Source organism: Glycine soja, chromosome 16, assembly GCF_004193775.1.
Source record: "Glycine soja cultivar W05 chromosome 16, ASM419377v2, whole genome shotgun sequence".
NCBI classification, from domain to species: Eukaryota; Viridiplantae; Streptophyta; class Magnoliopsida; order Fabales; family Fabaceae; genus Glycine; species Glycine soja.
In genome coordinates, this window is record NC_041017.1 from 33,259,636 (window position 1) to 33,278,220 (window position 18,585).

The window sequence follows — 18,585 nt, forward strand, 5'->3', positions numbered from 1 at the left end:
AGAGTTTCTAAATTGCAATGATCAAAATAAATTAAGATGGCAATGCAAGCAACAGTTTGGTTTGCAGTGCTTTAATTTAGGCAATAAAGAGAGCTCAAAATTCTCTTGTATTCTCACAAACATAAGAGAGGAGTTTAATCAAATTGATGAAATAAACAAAGATATATTCTTTGTATTAGATTAATACTATATTTGGTTGAGTTTTGACTATTTACTCTCGTGTTGGTCTGTAAGCCCAAAAGAGTGGCTAGATATTAAGTAATGTGTTGTAATGGCATCTGGAGTGCGGTTATAATGTTTTTATATTGGGCAACAATGATTTGCCTTTTTTGGTGATTTTATTTTCATCTTTCATGGAGAATTACGATTTGAGATGGGGCAATTAGATGGTGAATTTTCAATCGCATATGATAATGTACGTAGCTCAAAGCCAAGTTCGAATTGGTCAACTAAGATGGAAGGGTGTCAGATGAATAATTTGGAGAAGGAGGGCCTGTTGTATTGATCTTAAGAGAAATTTCAAAAGGCAAAGTCCTACATTATCTAAAATAATTTTGTTGCATTAATTTATATACTAACTTGTGATATTTACCTTTTAAGTAACTAATAAGAGATGAAAATCTCACATACATAAACTTGGATCATGTGAACTTGTCTTAGTGCAAGGTGAATTTTAGGTGCTTATATATAATATGATATATGAAGTCGTTAATCCTTCGCTTTCCACTTTCTCAGTCTTACGATGATTCTCACCCTGACTTTCTTTCTCTCAATATACTACTACTAATTTCTTTTTTTCGGCTAATGAATTTTTCAGTAAGGATCTAAAATGTAGTTTAACACACTCTCTGGGATTAGTTTTTTTTTTTTTTTTTTTTTTGTTAGACACAGTCTCGGTAATTTTCATGTAGATACGCTTTGTTTTTTTCTTAGTATTTTTTATACAGCTGTAATAGTTTGTAAATTAGTAGTGAATAATGTGTTGATAATCAACCATCATTTCGTTAATACATTATTAATTTAACCGTTTACTAATGTAGAGCATGTCATTTTAATTCCACATTTGCATTTCTTGCATATCGTTATACTCGTGGCGGGTACGTATACCGGAATATGTAGAAATTTTAAATGGGAATTTCAAAGTAGAAAAAAAATCATGGTATTTATTTATTATATAGTAATATAACTGGAGTAACAAGACATGGATCAGATCTGAACAGTGCCTTAAAACTTTGAATATATAAAGTACAAAATAAAAATAATAAAGGGAAACCAAATAAACACTACTGCTTTCACAAGTTCCACTCTTCACTGTATAAACTGCATGGTGCTTCTTCCCTCTCCTTTATTTGCACAAGTTCTTCAGATCCTAAAAAATTACACGCATGCACGTAAATTATTAGTTTGCCATAACATGTAATTAATTGATACTGTTATCTAGTACAAAGTAACGAAGAAGATTTCATAATGCATATATGAATGCATCCTAAAATTAGCAAGATTTTTTTTCCCTACACCCGTGTGCATATATACTGTTAGATATGGAAATTGAGAAACAAGAAAGTAAGGAATAGATCATAAAGTAATAAATATAAGAGGAAAGAAAGACAAAGGTTAAAAAAAAGTATAAGATAAATGTAAAATTTAGAATATAAAAAAATTAATTAGGATTCTTATTAGATCTTCTTAGCAGAACAATATTTAAGTATCGATTTATAAGTCTCACTTTGACTTTGTATATGCTATTTTTACACTTCTACAAAAGAGGGAGGAAGAGAAAAAACAAAATGTGAGTTTGTCTTTTTTTGGAATAAAAAATAAATGTACAAGGAAGGGTGAAGTTGTAACAGTGGGAATTATATTTATAACATTATAATTTCAATAAATAAACAAATGTTTTATATCATAATAGGAAACTTTGCTGGATTTTAAATTTTAAATTATAGTAGTAGTTAACTACAATTACGATTACAGTATATTAATATTCTAGAATTTTATGTAATTGCAATTTAAAACCTTGATTGAAATAATTAAAATGGACAATATATAGATTTTATATGAAGCTTACCATGGGGCGCTATACTAAAATCACTATCTAGTAGTGGTATGGGGGAGGTGGTGATGCATAGACATAGTGTGGAGGAGGTGGAGATGGATACTTGTATGGTTTCTTAGGTGGTGGTGGAGGTGACTTGTAGTAGTAAGCTGGGGGTGGTGGAGAAGGGTACTTGTATGGTGGAGGTGGAGGAGAAGAGTACTTGTATGGAGGAGGAGGGGACTTGTACTTGTATACTGGGGGTGGAGGAGATGGGTATTTGTAGGGTTTCTTAGGAGGTGGTGGAGGAGAAGGGTACTTGTAGGGTGGGGGTGGTGACTTGTATTTGTAAACTGGTGGTGGTGGTGATGGGTATTTGTAGGGCTTCTTAGGTGGTGGTGGTGGGGACTTGTACTTGTAAACTGGTGGTGGTGGTGACTTGTATTTGTAAACTGGAGGTGGGGGTGATGGGTATTTGTAGGGCTTTTTAGGTGGTGGTGGAGGAGAAGGGTACTTGTAGGGTGGTGGTGGTGACTTGTATTTGTAAACTGGTGGTGGTGGTGATGGGTATTTGTAAGGCTTCTTAGGAGGTGGTGGAGGAGATGAATACTTGTAGGGTGGTGGTGGGGACTTGTACTTGTAAACTGGTGGTGGTGGAGATGAATAGTCGTACTTGTCAGCTGAGGCTTGAGATGACAAGCTTAGAGAAACTATTGCCAATACAAGAGTGAGAGTAAGAGAGGCCATTAGAGACCCCATTTTCTCCCAACTTCAAATAGGGTTTTGTTATGCTATTAGCAAAGTTAGTGCCCCCTTTATATAGAGTTTATTTTACCAAGTTAACACCGACTGATGAATCATCTTGGAAGGAGTAATTTGATTTTATCTATTCAACTTAATTACCTTGTTGAAAAATATGAAATCCATAAAATATATTATGTTTTTAATTTGGAATTCATAGAGAGAGGATAATGATCAAGTTAATTTCCATTCAACAAAGTGAATAGTATTTTTTACAAATTATAATTAAATATCAATAAAAAGATTGCTATATTACAATTATACATCATTGTATAATATTAAAATATATAATAATTGAATTATTAAAATTACATATATATATATATATATATATATATATATATATATATATATATTTTGCTGAAGCAACTTGACCTCTTCACACTTTCTCTATATAGGTACAGGTGTTCTTCGTGTGTTTTATAAATTGGACTTTTATTAAGTTACCGTACATTAAAAGTCGTTATGATGATATTGTCCTTGTCTGTACGATAGTAAATTAAGGAAAAGAAAGATATAAAATAAGTGTAAAAATTGAGGTAAAGAAAAATTTAGATTGGTTATATTTCGTGTTTGAACCAATGTAGATTTTGCATCGAAGACTGCAATCTAATTGAGCAGAAGAAAAGTATCCAGCTAAACAGCTGGTATAGTTGACGTAATTACCTTTATTTTTCTCTGTAGAAAAAGACACCGACCTTATTTAACTATTTTAGTTTTGTACACTGGGCAATTTTTTTATGACTCAAATATTCAAAATCAAAAAGGTCTTTAATAATAATATTTTTAAATTTGTGTCACTTTGCCCCTTTATTCGCTTGCAATTCATACCAAACTTTGAAAAGTGCGTATACTGTTGCCTAACTATGGCATTTTTCATTTATTCGCTAAATGAAAGTTTATTAAATAGTTGAGCACAAAAAATAGTCATCACTGAGGAGCACATTATTATAGTGTATGTTAAGTGTGATCATGTCATGAGGATACTTGATTGCATGGGAGACTAAGCCTATTAGGACTCTAAGAGAAAAATCCCAAATACACATCGAATTTAGCGATCGAAAATGTTAGTCGCAAAAATCATTGTTTGGCGACCAGTTTAGCTGCCAAGCTAAAACAAAGATATTTTTTGGAATTGGCGACCGCTAATATTAGTTGTAGAAGGATAATTCGCTAAAGTATCTTTATATTCATGATTGGCAACTGATGTTGAATCCAATACAATATTGATTTTGCGACCATATAAATATCAATCGCTAAAATACTTTATAAAGTGACACACACCAATTGAATATAGTATTCTGTCTCTGACAGAAAACTTTAAAAATCTCAAAAAATTATTTAACAAATAACTAATATGACTCAAGAATAATAGTAATATTTGCTCAAGGTTTAATAAAATTCAAGTATAATACTTTTAATTGACTAACCCAATAAAACTAAAGCGTAATATTGATGATTAATTGAAAAAGATTCAATAAGGACTCAATGCAACAATGAGAATTAATCAAAGGTTCAATAATATACAAGTATAACCCTAATGATTAATTAATATCTAATAAAATTCAAGTATAATACTAATGACTAACTAAGATCCAATAAAACTTGAGTGTAATACTTATAATTCACTAAGGTTTAATAAGATTTAAGTACAATAATAATAATTGATCAAGATCCAATAAAATCTAAATGCACGGCTGATTAATCAAAATTCAAAAAAATCTAATTATTCTCTCATTATATATATCAGCACGTTGCTTATGCTTTTATAAGAGAAAGAGATATGAGTAATATATATTTCTTATCCGTAACAAAAAGTTTTATAATAACTGTTTAATCCACCAAAGTAAACCCTTTGATATAAGAGTAAACCCTTTGACGTGGCTAGGTTCCTAAATCAGGGGAAGTCACGAAGTGATGCCAGAAGAAACTAACTAGAAGATAAAAATGGGAGATGAATTATATATAAAGAGGAGAAAAATTATCGTTAGGCGTTTTGAAATATATTTTGAAGAACAATTAATCATGTTAGGTATAAAAAATATTAACTTGTTTCACTTTAGTTTCTGAAATTTTCAAATATTGAACCCGGTAAGTCATTGACATATTAGCCAAAATAAGTTAGTCCAACCTTGAGTTCCTTTATAATTTGTCAAGTGTAACACGTTGCTCATGAGGCACACATGATTAATTATATTTATTAGTAGGAAAATTAAGATGATGGCCTTCTAAAGGAAGAAAGATCGTTTTGTGTTTAGGTTAAGAAGCCATGCTGAATAAATCAATGTTAAATTTAGTGGGTTATATAATTTATTCAAATATAGTATATTTTTAGAATAAATTTTTTTGTTAAAAATATATGATTGCCACAAATATAATTTTTTTTTTAAATATTCATTAAAGTTCTCGGTGGCATGTGAAATTGGTGATTTTCATTAGTAAGTTTAGGTCTTTAAAAATATATTAAATAGCTTCTACATATGTAAATGTATTTTTTATTAGATGTTCTTAAATCATTTTAGAAAATATATAAATATTTTGTTTGAATTTTAATGCTTATTTTGATCCCTCCAGCCATTCAACCCTCTGTATATAACTACCACGGATGACAAAACTTTCTTTTTGAATATTTAATATATTTAATGTATTGAGTGAAAGTACATGTTAGTGTTTAAGTACACATAAAATAACAATAAAAAAATAGAGAATGTATTAAAAAAGAATAACTAACATGTACATTTAATTTATTTGTGTTTGCAGATCAAGAAAAAAACCATCTAAATAAAGTGAAATCTATTACTTTGTATGATCTGAAATACATGATTCTAAAATATTTTTATAGAACTTTAATGAAACTAAAATTACTTCTAGCTGTTTTTTTTTATCATTGTATATATAGCAATAGAAGATAAAGGGGGGGGGGGGGGGGGGGGTAGATAATTAAGCTTTAGATGCATTAATGAATTGATGGCACCTACAGTTCTCACTGTTTTTTTTAAAAAAATTAAACAATTTTTCATGTAAATAAAATAGGAAGCAGAAGGAAAGAAAATATGCACAGAAATTGTGAACAAAGACGGAGATTATTCCGAGAAGCTTCGACAGGTAAGTGGTCTCAATCTGTTTCTCCCTTGTCTTGAACCTCTTGTATAATAATATTCTTATACATTTAAATTAAATAATATTGACAAATAACAATAAAACATGAAAGACAAAATAGTCAATACCTACTACATTGTTCAATGGCAAGCTTCACTAAAAGCTGCCATTGTAAATCAAAGGAAGATGGCATGCCCATATTTGTTTTAATGTTTGATTAGCTTCAGGTCCAAACTATATGATACTTATATAATAAGTTGCAAATTAATCTGAACTCTCTCAACTCTTGTGTCCCCAATGATCACATAGCATGCATGCAAAATTAAAGAACTAAAAAACACTTAAAAAATGTACATGTATTTAGATTGTTCACATTAACTTTTCAAGTAATGTACACTTGTGTGCATCTGGACTTATCTAGGGCTGTGTGAAAGCAGTTCCAGTTAAAGAAAAATGTACATGTATTTATATTGTTCACATTAAATTTTCAAGTAATATTATATTATTTGAAAATTTGATATTTGTTTCAATAAAAGAAGCTAACTGCCTCACATCGCTAACCTTTCGCAACGGGAGAAGGTGGAGTCAGAGCTGTCTACCCTACGTTGTTAGGAATGTGGTTTCTAGATAATCAGTAAAAAGAAACTTACTAAGATTCGCCATATTTTTTTTAGTTAAATAGTTATTATTAAGGGTGAAACTATTTTTTATTCTATAACATGTATGTTTAACTTTTAACTGCAAATCATTTGCTGAAAATAATTTTTACTTTCAGTGATCTGGTTAGAGCACAAATAAGCAAGGAAATTTTTATTTAAAAAAAAATAGCTTCAGGGGTTCTTCACTTCTTGACTTACCAATACGCTTTGAGGCTTGAGCTACTATTTCAAAATAAACAAATAATTGGCAAAGTTAGTTGTATATGTGTTTTCTAGAGTCAGCATCAGTAGTTAGTACAAACTATATAATAACATTTTTTTTTTCTTTAATTCCATATGTATATATTGTTCGTTATCAATTCGGCCTAACAAATCTTACTATCGAGATTTCGTGGATGTTTCAAATTAAATGATATAACTAATCTTGTACATTTCTTTCAACAATACTTTCTACTTTTGAATGTTAGGAAGAAAAAATGAAATTGATGGGGAAAAAAACAAAGTGATAATATATATCTATCTTTTAACAGGATCTTAGTTCTACTATCAGAAATATTCTTGGTATGAAAAAAAAAAAGGGAAATGATAGTGGAAATGATGGGGGAGGGTGGAGTAAATGAATAAAAATGCAGTTTTTTATAGGTTGCATTTGTTCTTTGCTTCTAATTAATGAGAAGATAAATATGCAACCTTACGCAGCACATTGAAAAAATAAGAAAGTAAAACCCTTGCGGAGGAAAATTTTCATTTGGCAAACATAATCTATGAGAAGGAAAGATAGAAAAAAAATCCAGTTCTCATAATTAATGTCGAACTCACCTATATACCCATCAGTGGCATAAATAGATGTAAAAGGATGTGTTGTATTGTCGAGTCTTTGTCATGTCTCAATAATGTTCGTTATAAAGGTGAAGGGTCAAAGGTGTTAGGGAAGCGGAGAAAAAGGAGACAAACTTTTTGCCAAGAACATAAAAATAATAGAAATCGCTGTCGAATTTGTAATGTATGATTAATAATTTATTTAATTAATGTATTATATATGACCAATAATTGCTCCATGTCAGCGTATTATCCTTTTATAACTGTACTGTTAAAATTCATCTAGAATACTTTGAAGTCAAAATAATAGTTAAGCTCAAAGTAGCGATTAGTCATACGGTGTAAGCTTTCTAAATAATTAACAAAACTTAAATATCTTCTTAGCATATAATTACACGTTTTTTCATTTTATTCTTATAATTTTTTTAAAATAGTTCATGCAAAATTCTGTTTCCATTTTAATTTTTTATTACTTTGTTTTAGTTCCTATAATTTATTAATTAATTTTTGTTTAATTTCCATAATTATATTTAGGTCATTTTAAATTAGTTCTTTTGGAAAAAATTCATAGAAACTAAAAAGCAACTTATCCAAATAAAAATGAATAAATAAATAAATACGTTAGCAGGACTAAAATAAAATAACAAAACAATATTGGAAGAGCATTTTAAAAATTTACATATATATATATATATATATATATATATATATATATATATATATATATATAAAGAGAGGGGGAGATTAAGTTACTTAGAGTGATTTTTTTAAAATTACTCCTCATTTTTATCATTTATTTTTTTTAATCTAATTATTAATATTAGTTACTTATTATAATCATTAGATCTTAAAAAAATAAATTATTAAAATAAAAAATAACTAAATTAATTTTTCACATAAAGAGAGAACTAACTTTAAACATTTGATATGCATATATTTTTGTTTATTTGTAATATCAAATTCGAATAATAAAATATTTATAACAACTTATATTAAACAACCAATTTAGCTAGACTCCATGATATATGCTTATTTAATTTTAACTTCACAAAAAAGTGAAGAAAATACTAGTACAGCTGTTAGGCTTGAAGCCCACTGGATTCGAGGTCCAGCACCTCCAAGAAGTTTAGAGGGAAGAAGAAGGAATAGGCACTTTCTTATTGCATTGCTTGTTATTTACATAGTAATATATAAAATTCCTAGTAATATAAGAATATTTCTAGGAATATTTGGTTAACAGATATTTGTTAATCTTGTCCCCCACCCTTTGTCCTTTTTTCATCAAACCTAATCCTTTAGGTGATGAGGTTTAGTGATTCTTCTTTTGGCCTTCCCTGCTATTTGCACATCTGACTTTGGCTCTGCACTTGCTGTTTCTGGCACAATTCCTGCTATCCCTGTTTGTTTCTGTATCATCCTGTGGCCCTTGCAAAGACACCTTGTCTTCAAGGTGATAGTCCTGACATAGCTGAGTCCAATCCTCCCATGAAGTCTCATCTAGGGATAAATCGTTAACGGGTTAACATCGGTTGGGAACACATACATTGATTTTGGAATCGATATTATTCCACACATTGTTATATATATATATATATATAAACATATTCAATATTAGTTTCAACCGAACTTAGAATCTTAACATTCAACATGGATTCCTATTGAACCTGATGTAGGAGTTAGTGAAACCATTAATCAGTACATCCCACATCCGTTATTGACATAACCAACGTTGTAAGTTTGACTTACTATATCGGTTTTAGTAGTAATCAATATAGAATGTGGATTATTTTCTTAAAAAAATAGTATTTTAATTTATATTTATCGTCCCAAAATTTATACGTTTAATTATGAAATGACGAATATACAACATAAAAAACAAAAAAAAATAGCCTGTACTATGAACACTACAGGAATTTCACTCAATAGTGAGGGAAATTAGAGAGATTTTTTTTCACTAATCGCTCAAAAATTAGTGATAGGTTTATGAGAAACACACTTTATTTCACAACAACTAATTCAATGTCATCTGAGTCATTCTTCACATGGCTCAATTTCTGTTTAAACTATTGCCAAATAAGAAATTGACAACAGCATGTATCATTTTCGAAGCACCGAGAGTTTGAGTTCACAAGAAATTTTTACCCCAATGATAAATTGTCTCATTTGACAGGATATTTTCACATTAAGCAGATCCAAGGTGTTTTTTTTTTTCGGAGGGAGTACACAAATGCTTTCTATTATAAATTTGTATTTTTCAGAGATTATTATAATTTATATTATCCCAATACTTTATATAATATCATTATTTGCAATAGTATTCAAATAATACTCAAACTTCTTTTTCTAAAAATTATTAACTACTCCCTCCGATTTCATTATATTAATTATCGTGTAACCGAAAAAAAATCCTAAAATAATTATTATTTTAGTTTTTTGATATAATATTAATTATTATTTTTACTTATATTCCTAATGATATTAATAATTATTCATGAATAAACTAATAATAATATGAAATTAGTTTGATAAAAGTTTTATTCTTTTTTCTTTATTTATAATTTTTTCTATAAAAAATAATCTAACATGACTATTACTTTAGGTTGGTAATATTGTTTTTATCCTTCAAAGAATTGCATATGTAATATCCACAACTACGTCTATGGCACGACGACACGTTCGTACATCATTATCATGTTTCTAATTGATCCAACTCTCGATTCGTGTCCACAAATTTAAGTGGAAGAATTTAAAACGTGAGAAATCGAAATAGACATAAATATAATATATGAGAAGTTTTTATGCATTATAATGCGATCGAGGACTTTATTTTGTCTGATTAAAAACATAATATGTAAATTACATGATAATATGAGAAGTTGGACTAAACAAAAGATACTATTTAATTATCTTTAAATCAAATTTTTATTATTGAAGATACAATACATATTGTAGAATTTTTCAATAAATATACAAAGCATATATTTGATTTTATTTATTATAAAATTGGCTTCACAACCCCTTGCAAGCGCAGCAGGTTGCAAACCAAAATGCATTCATGTGATATCATTCAACGACAGAGACAAAAGCAGTGCCATACAACTGTCTAAAACCAAAGTAATTAATAATTCATAAACAATACAAACGAAGAAGAAAGGGATTGACACTTCGTTTTTCTTATGTGACAAAATGCGCGGAAACTTGGCTTCCGTTATTTTCCTTGTGCAATTGCGAAGTGCATCTTCCTGCTATCAACAACGTTTTTTATTGGCTTATATTCTTCAGAAATAACCTACAAAAGTACGCGCACTTGGTTAGAATAATAGTTTATCAGTCCCTTTCATTAATTATCCCCTCAACAATATTAATAAATGACAACAATTTTCTCTTAAATATTACTAATACAGGCTAAAATGTTGTTAGTTGGGTTATGAAGAATTTTCTTACGACTAAAGCTTTTTCCTTTAATTTTGGAAATATACTTTTAAAATATGTATATACATAAAAAAATACTATTCTTGTATAAAAAATAATGGTCATATGCTTCTCAAAATTTCAACAAAAAAATAATAGGGAAGTTGAAAACGTCCTGATTACTTTATGATTCAAATGAAAATTATATCAACCACAAACCTTTTCTATCAACAGCCAAAAACCTTTGAAAATTCAAAATTAAAAAAAAAAATAAAAGAGAAGAAAATACAACAGTTTTCTTCAATCGAACAAAATAAGAATGTTAGCATCACACTTCCCAATGTAGATTACTTTCTAAACTGTCAACATAGACCGAGTAGTTACTTATTGACTTGCATGTTTATTTTATTTTTTTATTTAATAAGCCTTAAAAACACACTCTTTTAAACAAGTTTTTTTACCATAAAATTAGAAGGAAAACATCATTAATTATTGAGTAGGATTCACAAAATTTTATCATTTTAAAAATTTTCAACCAAATGAAAGGGAATATATTCGAAAGAGCGTGTCACCGTGTTTCTAAACATTTCTCTTTTTATTTTCAGTGAAAACTTAATGTGTTGCATGTGACTGCATGTAAAGAGTATTTAAACGTAAGTTCGCACAGATCAAGCCATTATTATGAAAATGTAGGTTTTATGAAGAAGCTTAAAACTTGCGAAGCTACGCAAAACCGCTACCTAGTAGTGATATGGAGGAGGAGGGGATGCATAGATGTAAACTGGGGGAGGTGGTGAATGAACAGGAGGAGGAGGAGACTTGTATTTGTAAACTGGGGGTGGTGGTGATGGGTACTTGTATGGTGGTGGTGGAGGAGATGGATACTTATAGGGTGGAGGAGGAGATTTGTACTTGTAAACTGGGGGTGGTGGAGACTTGTACTTGTAGACTGGGGGTGGTGGAGATGGGTACTTATATGGTGGTGGTGGAGGAGAAGGGTACTTGTATGGTGGTGGAGGTGATGGGTACTTGTATGGTGGGGGTGGTGGAGATGGATACTTGTAGGGAGGAGGTGGAGACTTGTATTTGTAGACTGGTGGAGGAGGAGACTTGTACTTATATACTGGTGGTGGAGGTGAAGGGTACTTGTAAGGGGGAGGAGGAGGAGATGGGTACTTATAGGGAGGAGGGGGAGATTTGTACTTGTAAACTGGGGGTGGGGGAGACTTGTATTTGTACACTGGTGGTGGAGGAGAAGGGTACTTGTATGGAGGAGGTGGAGGAGATGGGTACTTGTAGGGAGGAGGAGGGGACTTGTACTTGTAAACTGGGGGTGGAGGTGATGGGTATTTGTAGGGCTCTTTAGGTGGTGGTGGTGGGGACTTGTAGTAGTAGGGAGGAGGAGGTGAGTGCTTTGGTGGGGGTGGAGAATGATAGTAATATGGAGGAGGAGGTGAGTGCTTTGGTGGGGGTGGAGAATGATAGTAATATGGAGGAGGAGGTGAGTGCTTAGGAGGTGGTGGAGAGTGGTAGTAGTATGGAGGAGGAGGAGAGTGCTTAGGAGGTGGTGGAGAGTGGTAGTAGTATGGAGGAGGAGGTGAATGCTTAGGAGGTGGAGGAGAGTGGTAGTAGTAGGGAGGTGGAGGAGAGTGCTTAGGAGGTGGTGGAGAGTGATAATAGTATGGAGGAGGAGGAGAATGCTTAGGAGGGGGTGGAGAGTGATAGTAGTATGGAGGAGGAGGAGAGTGCTTAGGAGGTGGTGGAGAGTGGTAGTAGTATGGAGGAGGAGGTGAATGCTTAGGAGGTGGAGGAGAGTGGTAGTAGTAGGGAGGTGGAGGAGAGTGCTTAGGAGGTGGTGGAGAGTGATAATAGTATGGAGGAGGAGGAGAATGCTTAGGAGGGGGTGGAGAGTGATAGTAGTATGGAGGAGGAGGTGAGTGCTTTGGTGGTGGTGGAGAGTGGTAATAATAAGGAGGAGGTGGTGAGTGCTTTGGTGGTGGTGGTGGAGAGTGATAGTAGTATGGAGGAGGTGGTGAATGCTTTGGTGGTGGTGGAGATGAGTAGATGTAGTTGTCTGCTAATGTTTGAGATGGGAAGGTGAGAGAGATTATGGTTAATGCAATAGTGAGAGTAAGAGAGGGCGCCATTGGAGACCCCATCTTGGGTTTTGGTGCTGCCATTAGGAAAGGTAGTGTAACCCTTTATATAACTTCTTTTTTTCACCCATTTATCCAACTATTTTATCTTGGTAGGTGGACTTAGATTTCATCTCTTACAATTCTCCTCTTAAACAATGTGAAAATTATTTTGAAAAAGAGTTTTTTGGACCAATGCGACCAACCAAGTTGGTTGTGCAACGCGGATTTGGATTTGATAGAGACAGCTAGCTATATGAAAATAATTATAAACAAATAAAATAAACTAACTAATTAAGTGTCTGGAAAGGTCGAAACTGCCCTTATTTTCTTTATAATAAAAGACACGAACCAATTAAAATAAATATAAACGCATAGTCTTTGTCAAATTATTGTGTACTAGATGTAATAATTTTATTTTTTTTATTCATATTAGATGTAATAATTTGTTCCATCTCTTCATATTTTGATTCTACTGCAGCAAGCATTTAAAGCTACCTGCATGGTGACCTTTTATGTCATTTAATCTCTTCTAGTGCTTCCTGGGACCATGGCTGCCATAATGAACTTCATATCTCTTATCTTTTCACTTTCCGTTAACAGTTCGTGGAGGCTAAAAGCCTAAAAGGAATATGTGCATATTGCATGCTATATTGGCTACTGCAGGAATTATAAGGCAGATAAAGACAAGAGTACAGTCTATATAATTCCTTTTATTGCTTTTTTTTTGGCTTTTGAGCATTTTACTGTCTCAAAAGTACATAATTGTGGCATGAAATATGTAAGCTTTAAGATATTGTCTTCCAATTGTCTGTGACTTCGAATTAATTACATTAGATACTGCAGCTACATTTACCTGACATGTAAAGCTACATAATTTAATAGTTCTATCATTCTGTTCTCAATAATTCATTCAGGGAAGAAATTTACAACATGCGGGGCACGTTCGTGTATGATGGGAATATATATATATATATATATATATATATATATATATATATATATATATATATATATATATATAGGATAAGCAATTGATTGAGTAGATTTTGTACATAATTGACTGACATGTGGAACGCTAGCTTATGCAGTTATGCACACATATTTGGAAATGCAGTCAACAGTTCATTGGTATCGATGTTCTGAATACTATTGTCTATATATACATATTCACTCACGCATATAATTGACATGCCTATGTTTTTCTCAGTATTTCCTTTATCAAATTTTAATTTTTAAAATGAACTATACTTATAACTTTTTGTGATTATCGATAAATTTTTAATTTATTATACTATCTATAACTTTTTGTTCCTATTCAGTATATTAGGGTCATGTCTAGCTATAGGTCAGAATTTAGTTATATTTTGTCGCTGTTCGATCTGTAGGTAAAAAGGTTTGGTAATCATATAATTTTTTTCCAGCCTCCAGGATATCCCAAAACCTAGTTAAATCTATATACAAAAAATCAATAGGCACCTAACGAACCTAAAATTTCTACGCTAAACTAAAGATAAATTAAAAAAATGTAAAATAATAAAGAAATAGTCACCACTAGGAAAAAGAAAAACCCTTTTAAAATCGCCCTGCCATTTCCTATCCACGTAGTGAAATTTGACGTCAAAAGAATCTTTCTACTTAAATCATAAGTTAAATTACAAATTTGATTTTTTATAGTTTCATAATTTTTATTTTTTTCTCTATAGTTTGAAAGTGATTTTTTTAATCCCTATAATTTATATTTTAATTCTTTTTTAGTCCTTATAAGTCTGAATGTGATTTTTTATTCTTTATAATTTATATTTTAATTCTTTTTTAATTTTTATAGTTTGAAAATGCTCTTTTTAGTCTCTATATATTATATTTTAATTTTATTTTAGTCTTTATCATCAAAATATGAATAATATTATCAATTATAATTAATTACAAAAATATTAACAAGTAATTCATAATTGATTTATCGTAAAATAATTTACAATAAAAAATAATTGATAATTTATAACTAATTTGTAACTACTTATTTTTATTTTTTTATAATAAGAATTAAAAGATAATTAAAATATAAATTATAGAAATTAATATTATTTTTAAATTATAAAAACTAAAATAAAATTAAAATACAAACTATAAGAACTAAAAATAACACTTTTAAATTACATAAACTAAAAGAAAATTTAAATTTAAATTAAAAGACTAAAAACATCATTTACAAATTATATAAATTAAAAAAATTAGATCATGAACTATACGAATAATTTAACGTAAATCATATAAATTTATCTATTCTTCTTTTTCCTCGATTCTCTCTCTTTTTTCTAGAAGACTACTTAAATCATAGTTCAACATAATGGTTAACATTGGGAGACTCGGTGATTATTTTAGAACATAGAAACTACTGATTTTTTTTTTAGCACATAAAAGATTACTTTTTATAATTGATCGTCACCTAACGTAAGCATTTTAACTGAAAGAAAATCTTTAGCTTTCAGGTCCAACTACGCCTCTGCTCCGTCTTTTTATGACTGTTAATCACTGACGCGTGCCACTTTCCCTTACCTGAGACAGCGAGACTATACATTCTCACGTGACTCAATGATTAGACTTGTGTTATTCCTTAATCTAACCAAACGAAAACTTCTTTTAAATTTTTACATCCACGTAAAAATCCAGGGCTAATATTTTTTTAAATAAAATAAGGAGGCAAGTAAAGGTGAAAATCAATAAGGATTGACATTACAAATATTTTGACACCCGTCCATGTTGCAACAAAGACTCACTTTGAATATATTAATGAAGAAGAAAAGTACACACTTGGGAGGATTAGATCATACCCAAAAATATTGAGAAAACCTAAAGAAATAGAACTCATTCCTATACCTAAGAAGTTTCTGGAAAAAAAATGATTGTAAAACACATTAAGTATACCCTATATATATATATATAGACAAGTTTGTCCGCACCAAAATAGGGTTAATTATATTCTATTCCTTCTAATTTATCTCTTTCAAAACAATTATATCAATTAATGTGTTATATGAAAAATGTTAATTAGTTTAGTTATCCTTTAAATAATTTGTAAAATGGAGGCACTCACAAACAAGAAAAAGTTAAACAGTATGTTTGGATACAGTTGTATAATGCACATACGCATTTTCTCTCCACGTCTTTAGAAATTCTTGTTTTGTAAGTTAATAAATGGAATTGAATATTTTTTTATCTAAATTCACATTCGATGATATGATTTCTGTTAAAAATAATACAAGTCTCACATCGACTAATAATAAAGTCATGTTAAACTTATAAGTGAGAGATAATCGTCACTTTTTGAACTAGCTTTTGTGGTGGAGTTTTGCCTCACTCTTTGGAGTGCAGCTTATATATCTCTTGAGCAATTTTACTTAAAAGTCAATTAATTTTAAGATGAAATCCAACAATTTTTAAAAAAAAATCTTATCCTAAATAATGAGAGACAATTATGCTAATTTAATAGGATTATAAGGAACTTAATCTATATATTATTAATTTTATCTTATAAAATATAAAATTTAGTCACTTATATTAATTTATATTTTTTATATATTGATTTCTTATAATTTTACATTAATTAAAATTTTATATAATATTTAAAATAAAAATTTAATTATTACCAACTTAATCATTGTTCAACCAATAAACTATGAACAAGCATTTTCATCAACTCAATTATTAGTCTAGTTTTAAAACATTGACTATAGACAAATAAGTTTTGCTTCAAAATATTTGACATAATTACATATTTTAAACTCAAAGTCAAAACTAATGAATAAACTTAAACAACATCATACCAATGCATTCATGCATTTGTGGTTGAAATTATTAATCTTAGCGGTATTTAACATTTTCTTAGCTTGTTACCTAAACCCAAGTTTTTTTTAAAAAAAAGTTAAAAATATTAAGCCGCGGTAAAATAACAAGTAACATAAACAACAAATAAAAGTAATTTAAATTTATAATAAGTACTAACTAAATAAAAAAGGAAAAAGAGATTAAAAATAAATTATAATTATCCAAAATTTAATCCAAAATATTCCTTTTCAACATTATTGTTTTGTGTGTATGTGCATGCACACTTAGCTTTTTGAGCTGCAGAAATGAAAAGAGAAGAAAATGGCATAGCGTATAGCACATAAGTTAAACAGCATATATTAAAGTAAAATTAATGTCATATGATTTTCTATATAATTTTCTATTTATTAAATCTGCATTATTTTATGGAAAATATTATATATATATATATATATGTATGTATTTAATATGATATTAAATATCTAAAAAGCATTTAATATTTTTTATCTAATAAGTAAAAGGATTAAAAATAAAATATTGTAAGAAGGCTTAGAAATATTTAAAAGTAATTTTGTATGTTTGGTCATTTCAATGGTGACAATAACATTTGAGATTGCAGAACACGCAAATAATTAGCGATTGCCAGCTACTTCAATACCCTTTTCGTGTTTTTGGGGTACATGTAGTCAAGAAAGTGAACACAAAATCAGTGAGAACTTCATATCTATCTAGGTATTTATATCAAAGAAGGTTTTATTTTTATGGGATAACGTGATATAGCACTCTCGTACTGTTTTTTTTTTAAATAATTTCATTAATACAGATTTTATATTAATTATATTTTATTTTATTTTCAGTAGAAGCTTAAATTAATTATAATACATAAGATAGGTATAATTTAAAATATTCTGATTTTATATTTATTATATTTTATTAATTTTATATAATAGATAGAAGAATTAATCCCTAGAATTAATATGATATATTATTTTGTTGAGTGTTGGTGGGGAATTTCAACAGGCATAGGTGAACGTGTAGGTGAATATGTGGTATCAGATCTGTTTTGGATTGGGTTTGGAAATCATTGTTTGATGTTATGGAGTGTGTTTGAAGATATATAGTGGGGTCATATAGGCAAGCAGCTGTGATAGTTTGTGTTGGAGGGTTCAGCGTAGCAGAAACACTTGATATATTATATGCATCTGTTTTTGGTTAAGTCCAAGCTTAGCACGAGTAACATACACTTATGTTATGGTGTAAGCTGAAGGCAAGGAAAATGGAATTGAATTGTGTATTCTGATTCTTATTTGGTTAGATGTTACACTTATTTGTGTGGGGGAAAGTGCATCATTTGAGTAGTACTTGTTTGCTGCTGTTATTTTTCTATGGCCAAGAATGTTTGATTAGGAGAGGTGATCTCTTGGTGGTGCATGTGTATTTTGGCTCCATGCACATGCAGCACGTTAAGGTGAATGAGACCTTTATCTTAGGCCCCGAGGGTTTTTTTTTTTTTAGATTTTTAATATTTTTTTCAATATATATTATTAATTATCAAGTGATAAATTTTGTCAAGATATAATTTATTATTTGTAATTTTTTTTATTAATAAGACCACATCATCTTAAGTTATAAATTTAATAGTTATTATAAATCATTTAAGTAAAATTAAAGAAAATTATTTTATATTTATTTTAGATTCAGCATCTCCTCTATCTAAAAAAAACTATTAAAATTAATATAAAATTTAAATTTAATGAGTAAGTGATTGATATATAAAAAAAATATTTTAACGAAAAATGTT

The 18,585-nt window shown here is 29.7% G+C and overlaps 2 protein-coding genes across 2 annotated transcripts; both read right to left on the bottom strand.

Annotated features, from left to right (window-relative positions):
* Positions 1-1,143: 1,143 nt before the first annotated feature.
* Positions 1,144-2,836, bottom strand: LOC114390628 (extensin-2-like). The gene is made up of 2 exons (XM_028351431.1): positions 2,069-2,836; positions 1,144-1,369 (listed from the first exon to the last, which is right to left on the bottom strand). Exon 1 carries the CDS (start codon positions 2,792-2,794, stop codon positions 2,096-2,098), a length of 699 nt encoding a protein of 232 aa, XP_028207232.1. The 5' UTR covers positions 2,795-2,836; the 3' UTR covers positions 1,144-1,369; positions 2,069-2,095.
* A 7,521-nt stretch (positions 2,837-10,357) lies between these two features.
* LOC114390627 (extensin-2-like) lies at positions 10,358-13,019 on the bottom strand. Its single transcript, XM_028351430.1, has 2 exons — positions 11,565-13,019; positions 10,358-10,702 (listed from the first exon to the last, which is right to left on the bottom strand). The coding sequence occupies exon 1, from the start codon at positions 13,002-13,004 to the stop codon at positions 11,565-11,567; it is 1,440 nt and encodes a 479-aa protein (XP_028207231.1). The 5' UTR covers positions 13,005-13,019; the 3' UTR covers positions 10,358-10,702.
* Positions 13,020-18,585: the final 5,566 nt, after the last annotated feature.

Excerpts from the sequence above, each read along its gene's own strand:
- LOC114390628 (XM_028351431.1), bottom strand. The coding sequence starts at position 2,794 with ATGGGGTCTCTAATGGCCTCTCTTACTCTCACTCTTGTATTGGCAATA.
- LOC114390627 (XM_028351430.1), bottom strand. The coding sequence starts at position 13,004 with ATGGCAGCACCAAAACCCAAGATGGGGTCTCCAATGGCGCCCTCTCTT.